The sequence below is a fragment of the Rhineura floridana genome, chromosome 11 (assembly GCF_030035675.1).
Source record: "Rhineura floridana isolate rRhiFlo1 chromosome 11, rRhiFlo1.hap2, whole genome shotgun sequence".
Classification (NCBI taxonomy): Eukaryota; Metazoa; Chordata; class Lepidosauria; order Squamata; family Rhineuridae; genus Rhineura; species Rhineura floridana.
The window spans coordinates 52,530,120-52,549,224 of NC_084490.1; the positions used below are offsets into that span (position 1 = coordinate 52,530,120).

Consider the following 19,105-nt stretch of genomic DNA (forward strand, 5'->3'; position numbering starts at 1 on the left):
CTGAGACTGATCCTGTATCTTTAGGAGAAGAGAAAGTCAGCCAAGTGCAGCCAAGTGCAGGTGTTCTTACAACCCTGTAATGGGAAAAACCACAAAGTGGAATTCTCCCTCTCCGCTGCACAATTTTAAAGATACAAAAGACCTCTTGGTTGCCAGGCCCAGCCTCCAAGAGGTCTTTTGTATCTTTAAAAGTTGTGCAGTGGGGAGGGAGAATTCCACCTGGTGGTTTTTCCCATTACAGGGTTGCAAGAACACCTGCACTTAAGAACATAAGAAGAGCCTGCTGGATCAGGCCAGTGGCCCATCTAGTCCAGCATCCTGTTCTCACAGTGGCCAACCAGGTGCCTGGGGGAAGCCCGCAAGCAGGACCCGAGTGCAAGAACACTCTCCCCTCCTGAGGCTTCCGGCAACTGGTTTTCAGAAGCATGCTGCCTCTGACTAGGGTGGCACAGCACAGAACTGGAACAAGCTGTCTTGGGAGGCAGCGGTAGAGGCTGAAAGCCCATCTGCCAGGGATGGTGTAGTTGCATCCTGCGTTACAGATCCTGCAAGGTCTCATCGAACTCTATGATTCCAAGAAACAAAACCCTGATAAGAAGCCATATGTGCACACACACATCGCCCAAAACTGATCATGCAGAAAATCTTAACTTATGTTGCTGAAATGCCACTTGTTAATTTCTGTTATAGGCTGAGAGGATATTCTCTGAAGTAAGAAGGATTGAAAACTACAGAGTGGAAGGCATGGAAATCTACTCAACAACACTGTGGCATCTGCAGAAAGATGTGGCTCTTTCAGTCCTTTCAAAAGACTTGACTGATATGGATAAAAATTCACCAGAGGTATCATTATGGTCATTTTGGTGTGGGTATTTTTAAAAACACACTTCAGCCTCTGAATCACCCCTTGTATGTTCAAAAATAAATCATAGGTTGATATTACAGGCATACCCCGCTTAACGTTACTTCACTTAACGTTGCCTCACTATAACGTACATGCTCCATACGTCCCCATACCCCGCTTAACGTTCGCGCGCTTCGCAACAACGTACACTTTATCAGCATGACGCCGCTGCCATCTAGTGGTGATTGCATGCAGTACAAGTGAAGACAATAGCTTCACTTAAAGTTTATTTTCGCTTTAAGTATACTCTCTGGTCCCATTGCGAACGTTAAAGCGGGGTATGCCTGTACTTTATCAGTTTTTAAGCATCTGCAGAGGTCTTGTCATGTAAGCAGGCACTTCAGAACCTATTAAATCCAGTCTTTTCCATTACTACATCACCTCCTCAAAAAATGGGAGAAAAATACTATAGCATGTTTTCTACCATTTTGCTTTTCTTTCTTCCAGGCATGGTGTGCTGCAGGAAATTGTTTCAGTTTGCAACGGGAACATGACATTGCCATCAAGTTCTTCCAGAGAGCTATTCAAGTTGATCCAAATTATGCGTATGCCTACACTCTCTTAGGGCATGAATTTGTGTTGACAGAGGAACTTGAGAAAGCATTAGCCTGCTTTAGGAATGCAATTAGAATGAATCCTAGACACTATAATGCCTGGTAAGAAATGTTTCTAATTAGTAAAAAACGGGCAGGGAAAGGAGGGAATGCAGGAGCCAAAAGATGTATTAATTAGAATATCACCCTGATAAATGCTTTAGGGAGTCTACTTTCAGTCTCTCTGGAATCCTTCTTTTTGTCTTCAACTTTATCTATCTCTGACTTAAGTCCAATTGACATCTATCTGTAGTGATGTGGTTGCCTCTGAAAATGGCTATAGCACTATTAGCTTTCCATGCTACTGTCAGGAGCACATGAAAACTTCATTATGCCATTCTGCCCCAATTTATAAAATTCTCCAAATGTTTAAGGCTCAGAGCATTAAGCAAACTGTGTAAGTAATAAAGCAGTCAAGAACTGTAATGACAACAAATGACAGTGAAACCATTGTATATATTTAAAACTAAGTGCTGTCAAACAATCTTGAACTAAACCTCTTTACAAAGCTTTGGAAACTCAAAAGAGGTTGGGCTTTGACAAACCTTTCCCATGGGAGGATATTGCACAGAAGACAGAATGTCTCCATATCCCAGGTGGCTGCTAGAAACATAACTTTGTGCATGGGGCAATACACCCTGGATACTACTGCACTATAAAATCTCTTAAGCATACCTACCTTATGTGAGGCCTGCTGATGCTGATGTAAATACGTTCTACATCTTATATGAGGGAATGACATCTAAGTTGTTATATTCCTGGTAGAAAGATGGAACTCTTATCATGTCAAAGCAGTTCTGAACAGCAGCCATGCTGTTACAGATATGTTTAAATTAGGCATTCAGTATCTCAGTAGCCAGTATGGATTGCCTTGTATGTCATGACTTACAGGCTTATTATTATGGTTTATAGGCCTAGTGTTGTCATTATAGGCTTATGGCTTATTAAGGGTAGGGAAATAAAAACTTGACTTGGATAGTGACAGGGTGAGTTGTTGCCAGAACCATCATATAAAGGCTTTGCTTAAAATAGAGAAGCAGGTTATTAAAATACCTATAGATAATGTTAGAATTTTGAAATATATCTCATTTTATCCTTATTACTCAAAATCAATGACTGAATTAATTTTGTATTCTTTCTCTCAACCTACAGAAAGTGTCATTGCTTATAATATAGAAGGTTGGTGCCTGATTAAATCTTGTTTTAAAATTGCTAGGTACGGGTTGGGAATGATTTACTACAAACAAGAGAAATTCAGCCTTGCGGAAATGCATTTCCAGAAAGCACTTCATATCAACCCTCAGAGCTCTGTCTTGTTGTGTCACATTGGAGTTGTAAGTAAATCATACTTCATTCTCTTCCTGATCCATAACATAGATGCTGGCAGAGTGCTGTCCTTTTTAAAATAAATAAACCAACCCATTCTTTTGCAGGTTCAGCATGCCCTAAAGAAATCTGAAAAGGCTTTGGATACTCTGAACAAAGCCATTAATATTGATCCCAAGAACCCCCTCTGCAAATTCCATAGAGCCTCAGTATTATTTGCAAATGAGAAGTACAAGGTGAGCAATTTGCTATGAGATTAAATTACACTTTTGAATTTCTTGGATAGCAGCATGGTTTTTTTTCACTTTGGAGGGGGGATCCATCACTTTGATTTAGAGGGGGGATCTATCGTCCTCCTCTGTTTGGTATCTATGTGTTCCCTTCTCCATTAGTGATGTGTTTCAAATGCCTAGGAACATAGTAGACCCAAACCCATGGTTGTTTTCTGTTAGATAATATTTCATATTCTAAACCCATAGAAAATGCATTTGTCAAACAAATAATTAGGATTGCAGGAATGAAAAATTACTTGTATTGCATCAAAGATATAAACTCTAATATTAATGTTATATGGCTCAAATTCCTCTTTTGTCATCTTTTCAGTATGCTTTACAAGAACTTGAAGAACTGAAACAAATTGTTCCCAAAGAGTCTCTTGTTTACTTCTTGATAGGAAAGGTAAGAGCCAGCCTGAGAATTGCCTTTGAAATTATAGCTGCAAGCTGGGTTCCCTTGCATTTTTCCATTCATAGAAAAGCAAGGTGGTTGTTCATGATTATGGGAAGGGTTTTGGCACACAGGGCTGGCTCACTGATTGTATTGCACCAGGCTTCAACAATGGTGCTGCCCTTAGGCAAGTATGATGAGCATCCAGCCTTTCTTCCATCTTTGAAGCTGTAGAGGTGGGCATGTTGATTTCCACCCACTCCTCAGCTCCAAGGTTGGGAAAGCTACTATGAGTTATTTTGGCAGCTGTGCGGTCAAGATACCTGGAGCATTTTGGCCACATAGGGCCAAACTGACTCTCCTCCCCGCCTTCCCTACTGTGAAGCAGGAAAGGCTGATGGTATGGAATGCTTGAGTGCCACTGCACAAAGGAAGAAGTTGCTGGAGAGAGAGGCTTACCCAACAGGTTAGTCCAAAATTGTAGACCTCTGCATACAGGCAATCCTTCAAATACCCTAGACCCAAGCTATGAAAGGCTGCATCAGCACTTTGAATTGGGCCTGGAAACAGGCAGGAAGCCAATGGACCAGCGAGATCTGATCCCAGGTAGCAGTAGTTGCAGTTGTATCAAACTACTGTTTCTGAACCATCTTAAAAGGCACCCCCATGTATAATGCATTACAATAATCTAACCTGGAGGTTGCCAGAGCATGGATAGCTGAGGGTGTATGTCTCTGTCCAGAAAAGATTGTAGTTAACACATAGCTTGAGTTCTGTTGTGGAAGGCGCTCCATGGCACAGAGGCCTTTTGAGCCTTAGGTAACAAAGCTGGATCAGTTTGGTGGTATTCAACTAAATAATTATGCTAATGCAATTATTAGTGCTAGTACGATGGGACTTCCCCTCTCTGTGCGCACCCCATACCATTCCTAAATCTGTTCCAGAGGCTTGGGGGAACCTCCAGAATAGATTTAGGGGAGAAGAGAGGGAGAATGTTCCATTGCCAGCGACTTACTGCAAATTGTATTCCACATAGTGCTATCTCAGAACAGGAAACTTATTCCTTTTGGGGGAGTACAACATGACTAGCCTGGAAGGTCAAACCACACACTGGTAGCACCTCTGACATAATTGCTGTTTGGCAGAGGCAAGCAAGTCATGCTGTAAACATTTGCTTTATTGACACATATTAGAGTTGATTATTTTTGTTTCTGTTGTTTTGTTAGGTTTATAAAAAGTTGGGGCAGACCCATCTTGCACTGATGAACTTTTCCTGGGCAATGGACTTGGATCCCAAAGGGGCCAACAACCAGATCAAAGAGGCCATTGACAAGCGGTACCTACCTGATGATGAAGAAACTGTAACACAAGAGGAGCAGATCAGTGAATGTTGTCCATATGAGTCAGGTAGGTCTTGTTTCTTCTTGAGGTAAATCAAGAGGTTTCCTGTTTGGATAACTTGAAAGTGTAGCTGCAGTGGTCTTAAAACATAGCATGGCTGTTACCTCATGTAGTATGGAGCCTAGTTAGGCTAGGAAAAGAAGAGGTAATATTTGGTGTACATAATAATATAAGAAACCCCATAAATTGGATTGAAACAATCTACAAACATGTTGATTAAGGTCTGCTTTATAATGGTTTATTCATACAGAATTTTGCCCCTACAGTTTGTGAAATGTAATAAATAATAATAAAATTTTATTTAGCAGACGCCCATCTGTCCGACTGAACGGACGTACAATATAAAATACAATATAAAATACAATCTGCTCATATACATAATCATCACATTATTAATATTATAACAAGTTTTCCAGAAAAAGCTTGATTTTGTGTATTTTTTTCCTCTGAAAGTTGGCACCGATGAGTCGCAGGCAAGCAGTATGACTGATGCAGATGACACACAGCTCCATGCAGTAGAGAGTGATGAGTTTTAACCTCAAAAGGTGGATTCTGAGCTTGGATGTGTGACTGACTTGATACTGTTGGATTCTTCCTTTCTCCTGCCGCAGAGCCAGCATCGTTCTAATGCTCCATTGATGCCCCAGGCACATCATTCATCAGATTTTAATTGACACAGAATTAATCAAAATGTGTTTTGGGTCATTATTTGACTCTGATTCTTTGGCTCTTTCATCTTTGTAAACATGATTCTTTGAGGAGGAAAGACTTTTTTTTAAAACCTCCCTTTTGTTGACAAACCTATCATGGAAGAAAGATTTGCTATATGGGAGCTGAGAGAGATGGGGAAGTAACTGATGAAGCAGTGTCTTGCTCTTTCCCCAGAAATGTGTCTTAGTTTTTGCTCTTTCCTCTTCAGTAAGCGGAGATCTGAACTTCTCCATTTCCACATTCTTCAGAGACAAGTATGGAAGTACAGGACTGGAATGTGTTAAAGTCATTTCTGAATTGTCTGTTAGAGTGTAACTTAAATGCCAGAGGATGTAAATGACCTTAAAAACAACAGTGTCTTCTGTGAACAAACACATTACAGATTATATAAAGCCCAGTGTCCCTGCTTTTAGATTTGTCAATCTGCCAGGATAGAGACTTCCATAAAATACTTTAGTATTCTACCCAGGAGTTAACTTTACCAAACTAACTTCTAAAACATCATTCGTTGGTATTTGTAGACCACACAAGCCAGTAACAGGGTGTTGGTTACTTGTGAAGTGCTCCTTGCAATTGCACCTGACAGTTGGGAATATAAAAATGCTATTGCAGTTATAAACTCCTAGACAATAAGTGTGTAGATTTGCAGTGTTGAAAGGATGCAATGAATTAATTCCATAATTACAAAGAATGCCAAGAAGACAATGGAAGCCTTAATCCAATCAAAATCTTACATTGGTGGTGCGTTCCCCACCTGTTTGCAGCAGTATCCCATTCAAACCTATTTTGTAAAGTGTTGTCCGAATGAACAGATGCAAAAAAAATATTGTGCAATTTTCTGTCTTTTTTGTTTTTTGTTTGGGATTTTTTTTAATCCTGTAAGTTTGAGTACTTCCTCTATAATGTCTTGTAGGAATTTAGACCCCCAGGAGGCTATTTCTGTGAGGAAGTATGCTAGGCTGTGTTAAAGAAGCCAAAATATTCCTCCTTTGTAGCACTTCTGCAACAGAGGTTGGTTGGCCTTTGTGCAGTGACCATCAAGAAAGTGTATGATAACCTTACAGTTTTAAAGAGCAAATTATGCACAATAAAAATGGTTTAAATTTCACAGAAATGTAATGTGATCAGCTTCCACATCTTTTAAGTACTTCAATGTATATTTTAGAGGGCCTTCGTCATATTTATTAGCACAGAGCTCAATTCCAGGTAGATGTACAGGAGTCAACCAGACAGCAATGGTCCTTATGTAGCCAAAACAGCACCATCCATGCACAAGAGGGGAGGTATTGGCAGGTTTGCAAGGTACAAAAAAATCTTCAAGGGAGACAAAAAAGGCTGGGGCGGAGGGAATGACCCCAAAACAGCCCAGTATGAACTGAACATGCTCAATGGGCACAGAATATTTACTGTTGGGGGTGGAGAGGAAGATTGAGGAGGAACAGAATGGCTGGAAAACAACAGGAGCATTCCACACTGCAGCTTTTTGTTGTAAGCTCTACTTTTAATTTACTGTGTTCATTTTAAATCTGTATTAAAGTTTTTAGGCTACAATCCTACACCCTGTTACCTGAGAGTAAGTCCCACAACTAAATAGGAGTTAACATCTTGGTAGACATTGATAGAATAGCACTAGTTAGTCTTTAGAGTTGCTTTGTGTGGAGCTTGTAGAAATCTTCAATGGCTGTGCAGAAGTTGCTGTTTTCAGAAACACTTCTTTAAAAACACTTCTAAAATATGAGGTCAGCACTTAAGTTTTCTTTGCCATTTAATGAGTGATTGTATTTAGAAAATTAGTTGTTAATTAGATCATCTGCTGTTACTGTTGGGATGGGAGCATTTTCTCACATCACAAAATAAGTTCAGGTGACTGGTTTTGTGGCTGATAAAAGTGGAGCAAAATTAATAACTGGATGAAGGACAATCAAGGTTTCTGAATTTTTGTAGAGGAAATTTTTGTTACTGAAAGCTGCCTGCCCCCATTTTATTTTTCAAATGTAAATATTTTTTATCGAATGAAGATTCTTAGTTCCCTCCTTTATACTGCATTACATGTTGGGATTCATGTTTCATAATGGCCTATATTCAATCATTGCTGCAAATTTAACCTAAACCAATGATTGCGATCTTCAGTTATATCTCCTGAACCATGTGCAGAAAAAAATTATGTTTGGAGGATATGGGACCTAGGGGGAAAGAGGAGCGACCATGACTAGCAACCTAGTAACACTGCAAGTATGCCCCACACTTGCGCTTTAGGTACTGTTCCTTTGCAGGCATTCATGCTGCTACTACTGCGTTATTAATGGGGCCATTGTGCACAGCACAGTAGTTTTTTCCTCCTTAGAGAAAGTTTCCTATTCCCTAAATAAGAAGCTATGCTGCTGCCCAGGTGCGCTGACATATGCAGAAGTCTTCACTTAAAACTTTTACTACATATTGCTGCTTACTTGAAATTTAGGGTCTCAGATTTGTTCACCAACAGAAAAGGAAGACCCGTTAGGACAGGAATGGGGAACCTGTGGCCCTCTAGATGTTGTAGAACTACAGTTCCCACCATCCCCATTGACCTAGGCTGATGGGAGCTGGAGTTCATTTGGAAGGCCACGTTTCCCATCCCTGCATTAGGAGATTGTTCCTAAGCCACAGACCATGTAATGCAATAGCAGTGCAATATATATATATATATGTATATTAAAAATAAGCTGCTTAAAGCCCCATGCCCATTTCATTGGGTAAAATTTTAAATGCATGCTCATTCAAGTGAAATAGTAAAAAAATGGAACTGACTCACTCTTCTTCTACAATTTCCCAGAAATTTAGGCTGCAATCCAATACACGCTTACCTGGGAGCAAGTCCTGTTAAACCCAATGGAGCCTACATTTGAGTAGACATAGATTGCAACCCCAGTAACTGAAACTGAATACAAAGGATCACAATTATAATTACTACCATGCTGCTATTCAATTTTAGATATAAAGAAAGAAAATCATTTTAGTCTGTGTTATAAATGTACAGCAGGCATGGGGAATATGTGGCCCTCTAGATGTTGCTGAACTACAACTTCCATCATCCCTGGCCAATGGCCATGCTTGCTGGGGCTGATGGGAGTTGTAGTTCAGCAACATCTGGAAGGCCAAAGATTCCCCGCACCTGTTGTACAGCTTTAACACTAGCCTATATACAACAACTTGTATGCAAAACAAGAGATAATGTGCTGATCCAGGAGTAGGGGATTGCCATTTTGTAAAGTGTGGAAAAACGTCAAGTAAGTGTGAGTGTGCTGCAAGTTTCTCTTTGTTGCAGTTTAATTTCAGAACCGATAGTTTTAGAAACGCTTTCCCCTCCTTTAATATCTTTGCAGGTGCAATTCATTAAAGAATGTGGGAAATTCATCGACATTTATTGTTTTCAGCAGAAGTTTTCAGACTTTCAGTGCCAGGAAGTAACCTTCAGGAAGCAGAAGACCTCTGCTTTCAGAAGCACTTTGCAAGTAAATCATTGGTCAACCCACAGGATGTACCACAGAATAATAGTGTTGCCTCTGTGCATATATATGCAGAACAGCTAGTTCCTCTGCCGTATAAACCGCTTAGAACAGGTACTAATTTCATGCTGTTCCATGTTGCACATATACAGATGTCTTATAGCAAGTAAGACTATTTGACAGTTCCCTAAGATTTCAAGCAGAGGCTTCCCCCCTCCCAATCCTTTAAACTGGAGATGATGGGGATTGAGCCTAGAACCTTCTGTATGTAAAATATGTGTTCTAGAACCACTTGCCAAACAAGGCTAATTCCAGAGAGTTGCAAATGTATGCATTTGCCAAATTCCCAAGACTGGCAAAGTGCTTTCAACCCAACAGCACTGTAAGTGCATGGTTAGTTTATTTATTACAGTCATAGACCCGTCTGGTAAGAGAATGATAGTACATGTAATACAAAAGAAATCAATGGAAATTAGATTAAAAAGCATTTAACAATCAAATAGCGAATAAAAATTACATAGTAAAATCTTTAATGCGCAAGCATTGTGCAGCATATAAGAATTTGGCCACACTCAGGGTTATTTCACGGTTAGATCCTGAGATGAGGTAGCTAATCTGGTTATCAGTCGACTTCGAAGAGATGCTTACCAATATATTAGCTAGAAATTTAAAATGTAAAGAGTCATAGAGAGGACAAGATAAAATAACATGGGCAAGTGTTTCTATAATTTTACGAGCACAGGGACAATAGCGCTGGTCATAAGGGATCCCCTTATATCTGCCCACCAATAATGCGGAATGTAAGGAGTTAAATCTGGCCCTAGTAAAGGCCAGACGGAGGTTGGGATTGACTAGGAAATCTAGGTAGGGGGCCTGATTAGAAAATTTAAATGGAAGTCTAAAATATAAAGGTGAACAGGTTTTTGTGGCCTCCATATTTGCCGATTGAAAATCAATATCAGCTAAACGGGAGCGAAAAGCACGTTTGGCCGCAGATAAGTTTTGAATTGATAAATATTCAAATGATAAGCCAATCGATAAAATATATTTTTTAATGCTGTTACTCCAGGTTGAAATAAGAGTCACCCCAAAAATTGGATAAATATCCAGTTGGAGGATTATAAGCTATTTTAGCCCAGTAGTTTAGGGACATCTGCCACGCTGGACATGTCAAGGAGGAAAAAACGGCTTCTAGCCTAAGCGCAGCCGCTGGGGCGCATCTTGGCAAACCCATGAGTCGACGTAGGAAAGGATGGATTCTATTGTATGGTTGACTGCCTGAACCCAGATTGGAATTCCAAATAATAATTGTGGGATAATTTTTATTTTGAAAACATGAATTGCTGCCGGGAGATATCTCCCTCCTTTATAATAAAAGAAACGGAGTAGTTTATTGACATTAATGCGTGCCAGATTAGTGGCATTTTTTATATGCTTAGTCCAATTCAGGGATGATTGAAAGGTAATGCCGAGGTATTTATACTGGGAAACTAAGGCAATATGATGACCATTTATAGACCAGTAACCCACGTTACGGCGTCTGGAAAAAATAAGAATTTTAGTCTTTTCATAGTTGATTGTAAGATGGTTCAGGGAGCAATAGTTCATAAATGTACGAATTAACCTTTTAAGTCCGACCTTTGAAAGAGAGAGGAAAGCCGCATCGTCGGCATACAGCAGAAGAGGGCAGGGTTGATTTCCAATTTTTGGCAGATGGAAGTCACTTGAAAGGCAATTGGGGTAAGTGCATGGAACATCCAAGGAGCTCAAAAACAGCATGAGAGAATCCTCCTTCAATTTTTGCATTCAGCATGCCCTGAATTAAAGGCTCCTAAAAATCCTGCGATTGGTGCTGGTTATAACTTCTCCTGTGTGTGTGTGTGTGTTTATAATATAATAAAATCAGAATTTCAAGACATATGTCCATGACTTTTCAGAAGAGTAAATGAACAAGGCTAGAAGATCTTCGCTTACACAGGACATTTCCCTGCCATATGTAAACTGTAATAAACAACATTTATCATCCCCAGGTTAATTGCAAATGTCACTAGTTTTTAAGCTGCCCTTTCCCTCTATAAATCTGTGTTTGTAGTATGTAGATGCAGAAGTTAACATCCTAATGATCTTAACTTCCTTACAATAAATAAAGCTGTAGGTGTTGGTCCTTAGACATGTGAAGGTTGGCTTGAAAGTATGAGAGTGGTGCCTGGTGAAATCTTGAGGATGAGGGGAGAATGGCTGAGCAGAACTTCCTGTGGTCAGAGGTCCACATGCACTGCATATTCCCTCTGAGATATGAAGAAAAAATTGTGACAAGGTAAGTGAACACATGCATATTTTTCAATGCTTAGTTCTTGTTGTTTTTAATTTATTTGTTTATTGTATTTATATACTGCCCCAAAGTCGAAGCTCTCTGGGTGGTTTAAGACAGGTTGTGTGGTGTAGTGGTTAGTGTGTTAGACTAGGATTGAAGAAACCTAACTATAAATCCCCACCTAGCCATGAAGCCCACTGGGTGACCTTGGGCTAGTCTTTCAGATTAACCTATCTCACGCTGTTGTGGGGATAAAAGAGATGGAGAGAAAACATCTACATAGCCTTGAGTTCCTAAAACTTGTATGATCTCAAATTCAGCTTTTCTTGTAGGATTTGAGTAACCTGTGCAGGACATTGTTTTTGCATTCAGTATACACATTTCTGCTTATCCCTCCATTAAACTTAAACCATGGGTTCCCAAAAAGTGGTCTATGGGCCACCAGTGGTCCATGGCATGTCTGTGGATTTGTGGTTGAAGACAGAAGATGGCACATCCATCACACTCATATTGATAGTATTTTGTTTCTCTTTATTTCTTATATTGTATTTTATTGTACTACTATTTGAATACAATACATAAGAAATACCAGAAGCAAAAAGAATGCAGTTAAAAATCATACAGCATCAAGCATAGTGCATTACAATTGCCACAACTGGCTGAAAAATCATTAAGTGGTCCGGCAAGACCCTCAGCAATTTTCTTTTTTCTTTTTTAACATTAATTTTTATTCAAATTTTCAAAAACAAAACAAAACAAAAAGAAAAAGAACAAATTAATAACTAATACAATAAAAACTATTGACTTCCGATTTATCATAGATCAGCTATAAGTCTATAATATATAACAAACCTGTCTCTTAATAGATTATAAAATCACCTTCAGTGGTTATCTTAATTGGTATCAAATCACATTAACATCATATCATTTTATTCTTTCAACAAAAAGTCAAAAAGAGAAGCTTCCAATCCTTGAGATATATATCCATCAATTTTTCTCCAAATAGGCATGTCAATTAATCCATCTCTTCAAGTCTACTAAATCCAGTAATTTCAATAGCTCTTCTTCCATTATCCGTGTTGATTCCATCTTCCATCTTTGCGCACACAATAATCTTGCTGTCATAGTCATATAATAAGAGTCTGATAGGAATTTCCTTCATCATAAATATTTCCTTGCCATCAATTCCGAACGTATCACTGAGATATTGTTGCAAAGCCGCATCTCTGTTCCTCTTTTTTACAGAATGCACTAGCACATCTCTTGAAAGTTTTTCCATTGTCACAAATCTGGAATTAATTCTGTAAACTTTCTCCATTTCAAGTTCCATCAAATCCTTCCAGTCCAGGAATTTTTTCGAACCGATGATATCTTTATCTCCAATCTCTTCACCAATTCCTTCAGGGACAGCGCTGAGTTCCAAACAGTAATATTTGTCTCCAGGATCCATCACAGCCATAAAATCCAAATCTTTTTCCAAGTCCATATTTAATAAATCTATTCCAATCTCCAGGGCTTGAACCTTCCCTTTAATTTTTCTTTCATCTCCTTTTATTTGTCCAGTTATATCTTTGGTCCCATCTACCTCCATTCTCGTAGAATCCTCTATTTCTGTCAGCTCCTGTCTCATTCTGCCAAATTCAATTTTCATCTCTTGTCTGCTCTGTCTCATCTCTTGTTTGATTAGCTTAATCTCATTCATTATTTTCTGAAACATATCTAGAGAGGAAATCCCTTCCTGTACATCCAGGGTCTCAGCCACCTTCTTGATTTTCATTCTTAAAACCCAAAGAACAAAACACCTTCAATTTCCAATTATAGCCACTATTCCCAAGCAAAGAACAGTTTATTTCTTTTTCCAGTCACAAAGGAGTTAATCTTCCAAACCTGATGACATCAGTCCTCTAGACAGCACAAACTGCCTTATCTCAGTTGTCCAAAAGTGCAAAACAAATGTAGTTCACAGCATCCAAATAATTAGTGGCATAAAGAATAAGCAGATTCGTTAAAAAGAAGTAGACCAGAAAAAATAGTCCCAGACATATAAAATTCAAATATCAAATAAATCAAATTTTCTCTCTTCAAATCAGATGCCCCTCATCCGTTTATATCTTTATAATGCCCAATCCCATGCTAGCTTTTTGCAATAAAAACAAAGATAGGTTTTTTTGATTTTCTTCCTCCTAGTTCCGAGTGTAGAAGAGAAAGTTATAACTCACCCAGGAATTCTTGTTGCTAATTCCTTGACAAATCTCTTTTGCTATAACAATTTAAGCTAGATAATAATAGACAGAAGAATGCTTGCCTGTTAGAACGTTTTTCTTTGAAGAAAAAAAAAACGTCTCGCTTAATCAGTTTGAGCTTGTTGTAATCCCTAGCTCCGTCCGACGCTTGCTGGCTAGACCTTCATTCATAGACGATCCTGATGAATTCCAGCCCCCAACAAACACCACGGAACTTCTGTGGATAATCTCTACGTTTCTCCCTTGCCTGGGAGAAAATTTTCCCAGTCAAAAAAAAACTTCTGACTGGTTTTAAAAACTGAAAAAGCTTCCTCTGAGACGAGAGCTCGTCCTAGAGGGAAGCACAAGCGGAGCGATCCTCCTGGGAAGTCCACCCTCAGCAATTTTCAAGTGGTCCATGGGAAAAATATTTGGGAACCACAGCTCTAAATCCTCTCCCAGTGCAAAAGCTAAACACTCAAGCACTTCAAGCTATCACAACCTTTGTAAGCCCTGTCCAACCTTGGATCTGCTCTAATGTAGGCACATCGTGCCTGGGAAAATATCTATAATTGGTTCACATACACAAACTGGCTATGTAAAGCAGGGTGTTGAAACAACAGTGAATGCAATGCTGCAAGCACAGACATTGGTATTTGGCACAAAGTCCAGCATCCTGAGACTTTTTGCTCAAAAAAAAAAAAGGAGGGGGAGGGATTGGGATAAGTTTAACATTGTGTAGTCAGTGCTTGGTGGAGTATCTAGAAGCCTGATCAGGGATCCAGTGGATGAGAGGGGAGGGCTTCAGTGCTCCATGTAGCTCTGTTCAAATTAATGTAGGGCCAGCTTTACCGTTAGGCAATGCAAAGCTGATTTGGGGTCCCATGAATGGGCACCAAATTGTTATTTAAATTAGTGTTTATTAAATTAGGGGTGGGGAACCTATGGCACAGGGTCCAAATGCGGCACTCTTCAACAGGCTCCACCTTCTCTTCCCTGGCCACACCCCTCACAAGCCTCACATCCTCCTTGAATGATTTGCCTGGCCGGAATGTGTCCTTGAACCCTGAGAATTACTTTTGTCTGGATGGAGGAGAGAGAGAGAATAGAAACTAGCCCACCGAATAAAGGTAAAATTTACATTAATAGCTCTGCCCACTTTTGCCTCCTTCAGGCTGAAAAAGGTTCTCCACCTCTGTATTAAATAATAATAAATGAAATGATGTATTATTATTGTATTTTTACTGATAGGTCACAGGAGAGTGCACACCCAAGCTATAAGTCACTCAGAGACGGGTGGGTGAGATTGGGGTGGGTGTAACAATAATTTATTCTAGTTGCAAAGTCCTGCTTTCTTGGGGACAAAATTTGGGTGACCTTGGTCTACTATTTTATTATGCTTATTTATAGAGTACAGGAAGCCCTGGATCCAACACAAATATTGCAACCCTTCATGGACGAAAAAAACAAAACTATACACAGTGGAAAGTCTGTGTTAATCTGTTGCCAATCACCCACCCCCTTTGTTATAAAAAACACTAAACACTGTATTGATATTCACTAATACGCAAAAAAATATTGCTTTTTAAGAACGTACCCATAGCCAACAGATAATTATATCAAACTTTAAAAAGCAAGGAAATTGGGCAGCTATAGTGAATGCACCAGGGGAGCAGGAGACCCGACCTCCTCTTGGACCTCCTCTCCTCTCCTATCTGATATACTGTACTGTCTTACAAATTTGTAAAAATGCAAACACAATTTGGGTTTGTCTTTCACAGTCCAATCCACTTGCTGTGTAGCTTGGAAGAATTTGCTAACATGTGCCTCTGAGCATATGGGGAGTGGTGGCAACACCTGCCATCTCCAAAAATAAGAACATAAGAACATAAGATGAGCCTGATGGATCAGGCCAGTGGCCCGTCTAGTCCAGCATTCTGTTCTCACAGTGGCCAACTAGGTGCCTGGGGGAAGCCCGCAAGCAGGACCCGAGTGCAAGAACACTCTCCCTTCCTGAGGCTTCCGGCAACTGGTTTTCAGAAGCATGCTGCCTCTGACTAGGGTGGCAGAGCACAGCCATCATGGCTAGTAGCCATTGATAGCCCTGTCCTCCATGAATTTGTCTAATCTTTTAAAGCCACCCAAGCTGGTGGCCATTACTGCATCCTGTGGGAGCAAATTCCATAGTTTAACTATGTGCTGAGTAAAGAAGTACTTCCTTTTGTCTGTCCTGAATCTTCCAACATTCATCTTCTTTCTTTCTTTCTTTCTTTCTTTCTTTAATTTAATTTATATACCGCCCTAAGCCCGAAGGCTCTCTGGGCGGTGTACATAAAAGGTAAAAGCAGGCACAATATATAAATACAATAAATATAATAACTCAAAAAACAAAAACACACAAACAATACGAGAACCAAACAACATCCAGAATACAACATAGTAATAAAATACTGTAAAAATACACTTTAAAATGCCTGGGCGTATAAAAAGGTTTTCACCTGGCGCCGAAAAGATAGCAGCGTCGGCGCCAGGCACACCTCATTGGGGAGACCATTCCACAGTTTGGGAGCCACAACTGAAAAGGCCCTATTTCTAGTCACCATCCTCCGAGCTTCTTGATGGGATGGTACTCGGAGGAGGGCCTTAGATGTTCAGCGCAGTGTACGGGTAGTTTCATATTGGGAGAGGCGCTCCACCAGGTATTGCGGTCCCATGCCGTGTAAGGCTTTATAGGTCAAAACCAGCACTTTGAATTTAGCCCGGAAACAAATAGGAAGCCAGTGCAGACGGGCCAAAACAGGTGTTATATGAGCGGACCTTCTGGTCCGCGTCAACAATCTGGCCGCTGCATTCTGGACTAACTGTAGTTTCCGAACTATCTTCAAGGGCAGCCCAACGTAGAGCGCATTGCAGTAGTCCAATCTAGAAGTTACCAGAGCATGAACGACTGAGGCGAGGTCGTCACTGTCCAGATAGGGACGTAGCTGGGCTACCAATCAGAGATGGTAGAAAGCATTCCGTGCCACTGAGGCTACCTGAGCCTCAAGAGACAGGGAAGGGTCGAAAAGAACTCCCAAGCTACGAACCTGTTCTTTCAAGGGGAGTGTAACCCCATCCAGAACAGGGTGAACATCCACCATCTGGGCAGAGAAGGCACTCACTAACAGCGTCTCGGTCTTGTCTGGATTAAGTTTCAGTCTGTTAGCTCCCATCCAATCCATTATCGCGGCCAGGCAACAGTTTAGTACGTTAACAGCCTCACCTGAGGAAGATGCAAAGGAGAAATAGAGTTGCGTGTCATCAGCGTACTGGTGACAACGCACTCCAAAACTCCTGATGACCGCACCCAGCGGCTTCATATAGATGTTGAAAAGCATGGGGGACAGTACCGATCCCTGTGGGACTCCACAATGGAGAGTCCAGGGTGTCGAGCAGTGTTCCCCGAGCACTATCTTCTGTTGACGACCCACCAAGTAGGAGCGGAGCCACTGCCAAGCAATACCCCCAACTCCCAACTCCGTGAGCCTTCCCAGAAGGATACCATGGTCGATGGTATCAAAAGCAGCTTCTTTGAATGCCTACTTTCCAGTCCTCAGGCACGGAGGAGGACCCGAGGGACAAGTTACATTTTTTAGTTAGCAGATCAGCAATTTCACCTTTGAGTTCTTTGAGAACTCTTGGGTGGATGCCATCCGGGCCCGGTGATTTGTGAGTTTTTATATTGTCCATTAAGCTTAGAACTTCCTCTCTCGTTACCACTATTTGTCTTAGTTCCTCAGAATCCCTTCCTGCAAATGTTAGTTCAGGTTCAGGGATCTGCCCTATATCTTCCACTGTGAAGACAGATGCAAAGAATTCATTTAGCTTCTCTGCAATCTCCTTATCGTTCTTTAGTACACCTTTGACTCCCTTATCATCCAAGGGTCCAATTGTCTCCCTAGATGGTCTCCTGCTTTGAATGTATTTATAGAATTTTTTGTTGTTGGTTTTTATGTTCTTAGCAATGTGCTCCTCAAATTCTTTTTTAGCATCCCTTATTGTTTTCTTGCATTTCTTTTGCCAGAGTTTGTGTTCTTTTTTATTTTCTTCATTCGGACAAGACTTCCATTTTCTGAAGGAAGACTTTTTGCCTCTAAGAGCTTCCTTGACTTTGCTTGTTAACCATGCTGGCATCTTCTTGGCCCTGGCGGTACCTTTTCTGATCTGTGGTATGCACTCCAGTTGAGCTTCTAATATAGTGTTTTTAAACAACTTCCAAGCATTTTCGAGTGATGTGACCCTCTGGACTTTGTTTTTCAGCTTTCTTTGTACCAGTCTCCTCATTTTTGTAAAGTTTCCTCTTTTGAAGTCAAATGTGACTGTGTTGGATTTTCTTGGCAATTGGCCATTTACATGTATGTTTAATTTAATAGCACTATTGTCATCGGTTCGACAACACTTACATCTCACACCAGGTCCCGGTCCCCACTGAGGATTAAGTCCAGGGTTGCCGTCCCTCTGGTCGGTTCCATGACCAACTGGTCTAGGGAATAGTCATTTAGAATATCTAGAAATTTTGCTTCTTTGTCATGACTGGAACACATATGTGGCCAGTCTATGTCTGGGTAGTTGAAGTCACCCATTACTACCACATTTCCTAGTTTGGATGCTTCCTCAATTTCATATCTCATCTCAAGGTCTCCCTGAGCATTTTGATCAGGGGGACGATAGATCGTTCCCAGTATTAAGTCCCTCCTGGGGCATGGTATCACCACCCACAACGATTCTGTGGAGGAGTCTGCCTCTTGGGGTTTCGAGCTTGCTGGATTCAATGCCTTCTTTCACGTATAAAGCGACTCCGCCACCAGTACGTCCTTCCCTGTCCTTCTGATATAGTTTAAAACCAGGGATAACCATATCCCACTGGTTTTCTCCATTCCACCAGGTCTCGGTTATGCTCACTATATCAATGCTCTTCTCTAAGACCAAGCACTCCAGTTCTCCCATCTTGGTTCGGAGGCTCCTAGCATTAGCATACAGGCACTTGTAAGCAGTGTCTCTCTTCAAGTGTCTTTGGCACTTGTGGTTTGGCCTGTGGTAATTTTGCTCTTCTGAATTTATATCCTGTGCCCCTGCTCTCACAATGCCTACTTCTAGGCCTACCCCTTTTAAAATTTCATCATTTCTTTGGTTTTTATCCCAGGGGGGAGGTTTATTCCGAACCGGACCTTCCTCAGCTCCTGTCGGGTTTCCCCCCTCAGTCAGTTTAAAAGCTGCTCTGCTACCTTTTTAATTTTAAGTGCCAGCAGTCTGGTTCCATTCTGGTTCAAGTGGAGCCCGTCCCTTTCGTATAGGCCCGGCTTCTCCCAAAATGTTCCGCAGTGCCTAACAAATCCAAACCCCTCCTCTCAACCCCATCGTCTCATCCACGCATTGAGATTACAAAGATGCGCCTATCTGGCTGGTCCTGCGCATGGAACTGGTAGCATTTCAGAGAAAGCCAC

General features: G+C 40.7%; 1 protein-coding gene across 2 annotated transcripts in view; it reads left to right on the top strand.

Moving 5' to 3' along the window:
* CDC27 (cell division cycle 27) overlaps positions 1-6,715 on the top strand; it is a 32,077-nt gene extending 25,362 nt beyond the window's left edge. For both annotated transcript variants that reach the window (XM_061589262.1, XM_061589263.1), the window contains exons 13-19: positions 691-843; positions 1,352-1,560; positions 2,714-2,831; positions 2,931-3,059; positions 3,427-3,501; positions 4,716-4,896; positions 5,344-6,715. In XM_061589262.1, coding sequence (XP_061445246.1) covers positions 691-843; positions 1,352-1,560; positions 2,714-2,831; positions 2,931-3,059; positions 3,427-3,501; positions 4,716-4,896; positions 5,344-5,426 — 948 coding nt within the window. In that variant the 3' untranslated portion in view covers positions 5,427-6,715. The remainder of the gene's footprint in view (positions 1-690; positions 844-1,351; positions 1,561-2,713; positions 2,832-2,930; positions 3,060-3,426; positions 3,502-4,715; positions 4,897-5,343) is intronic.
* Positions 6,716-19,105: the final 12,390 nt, after the last annotated feature.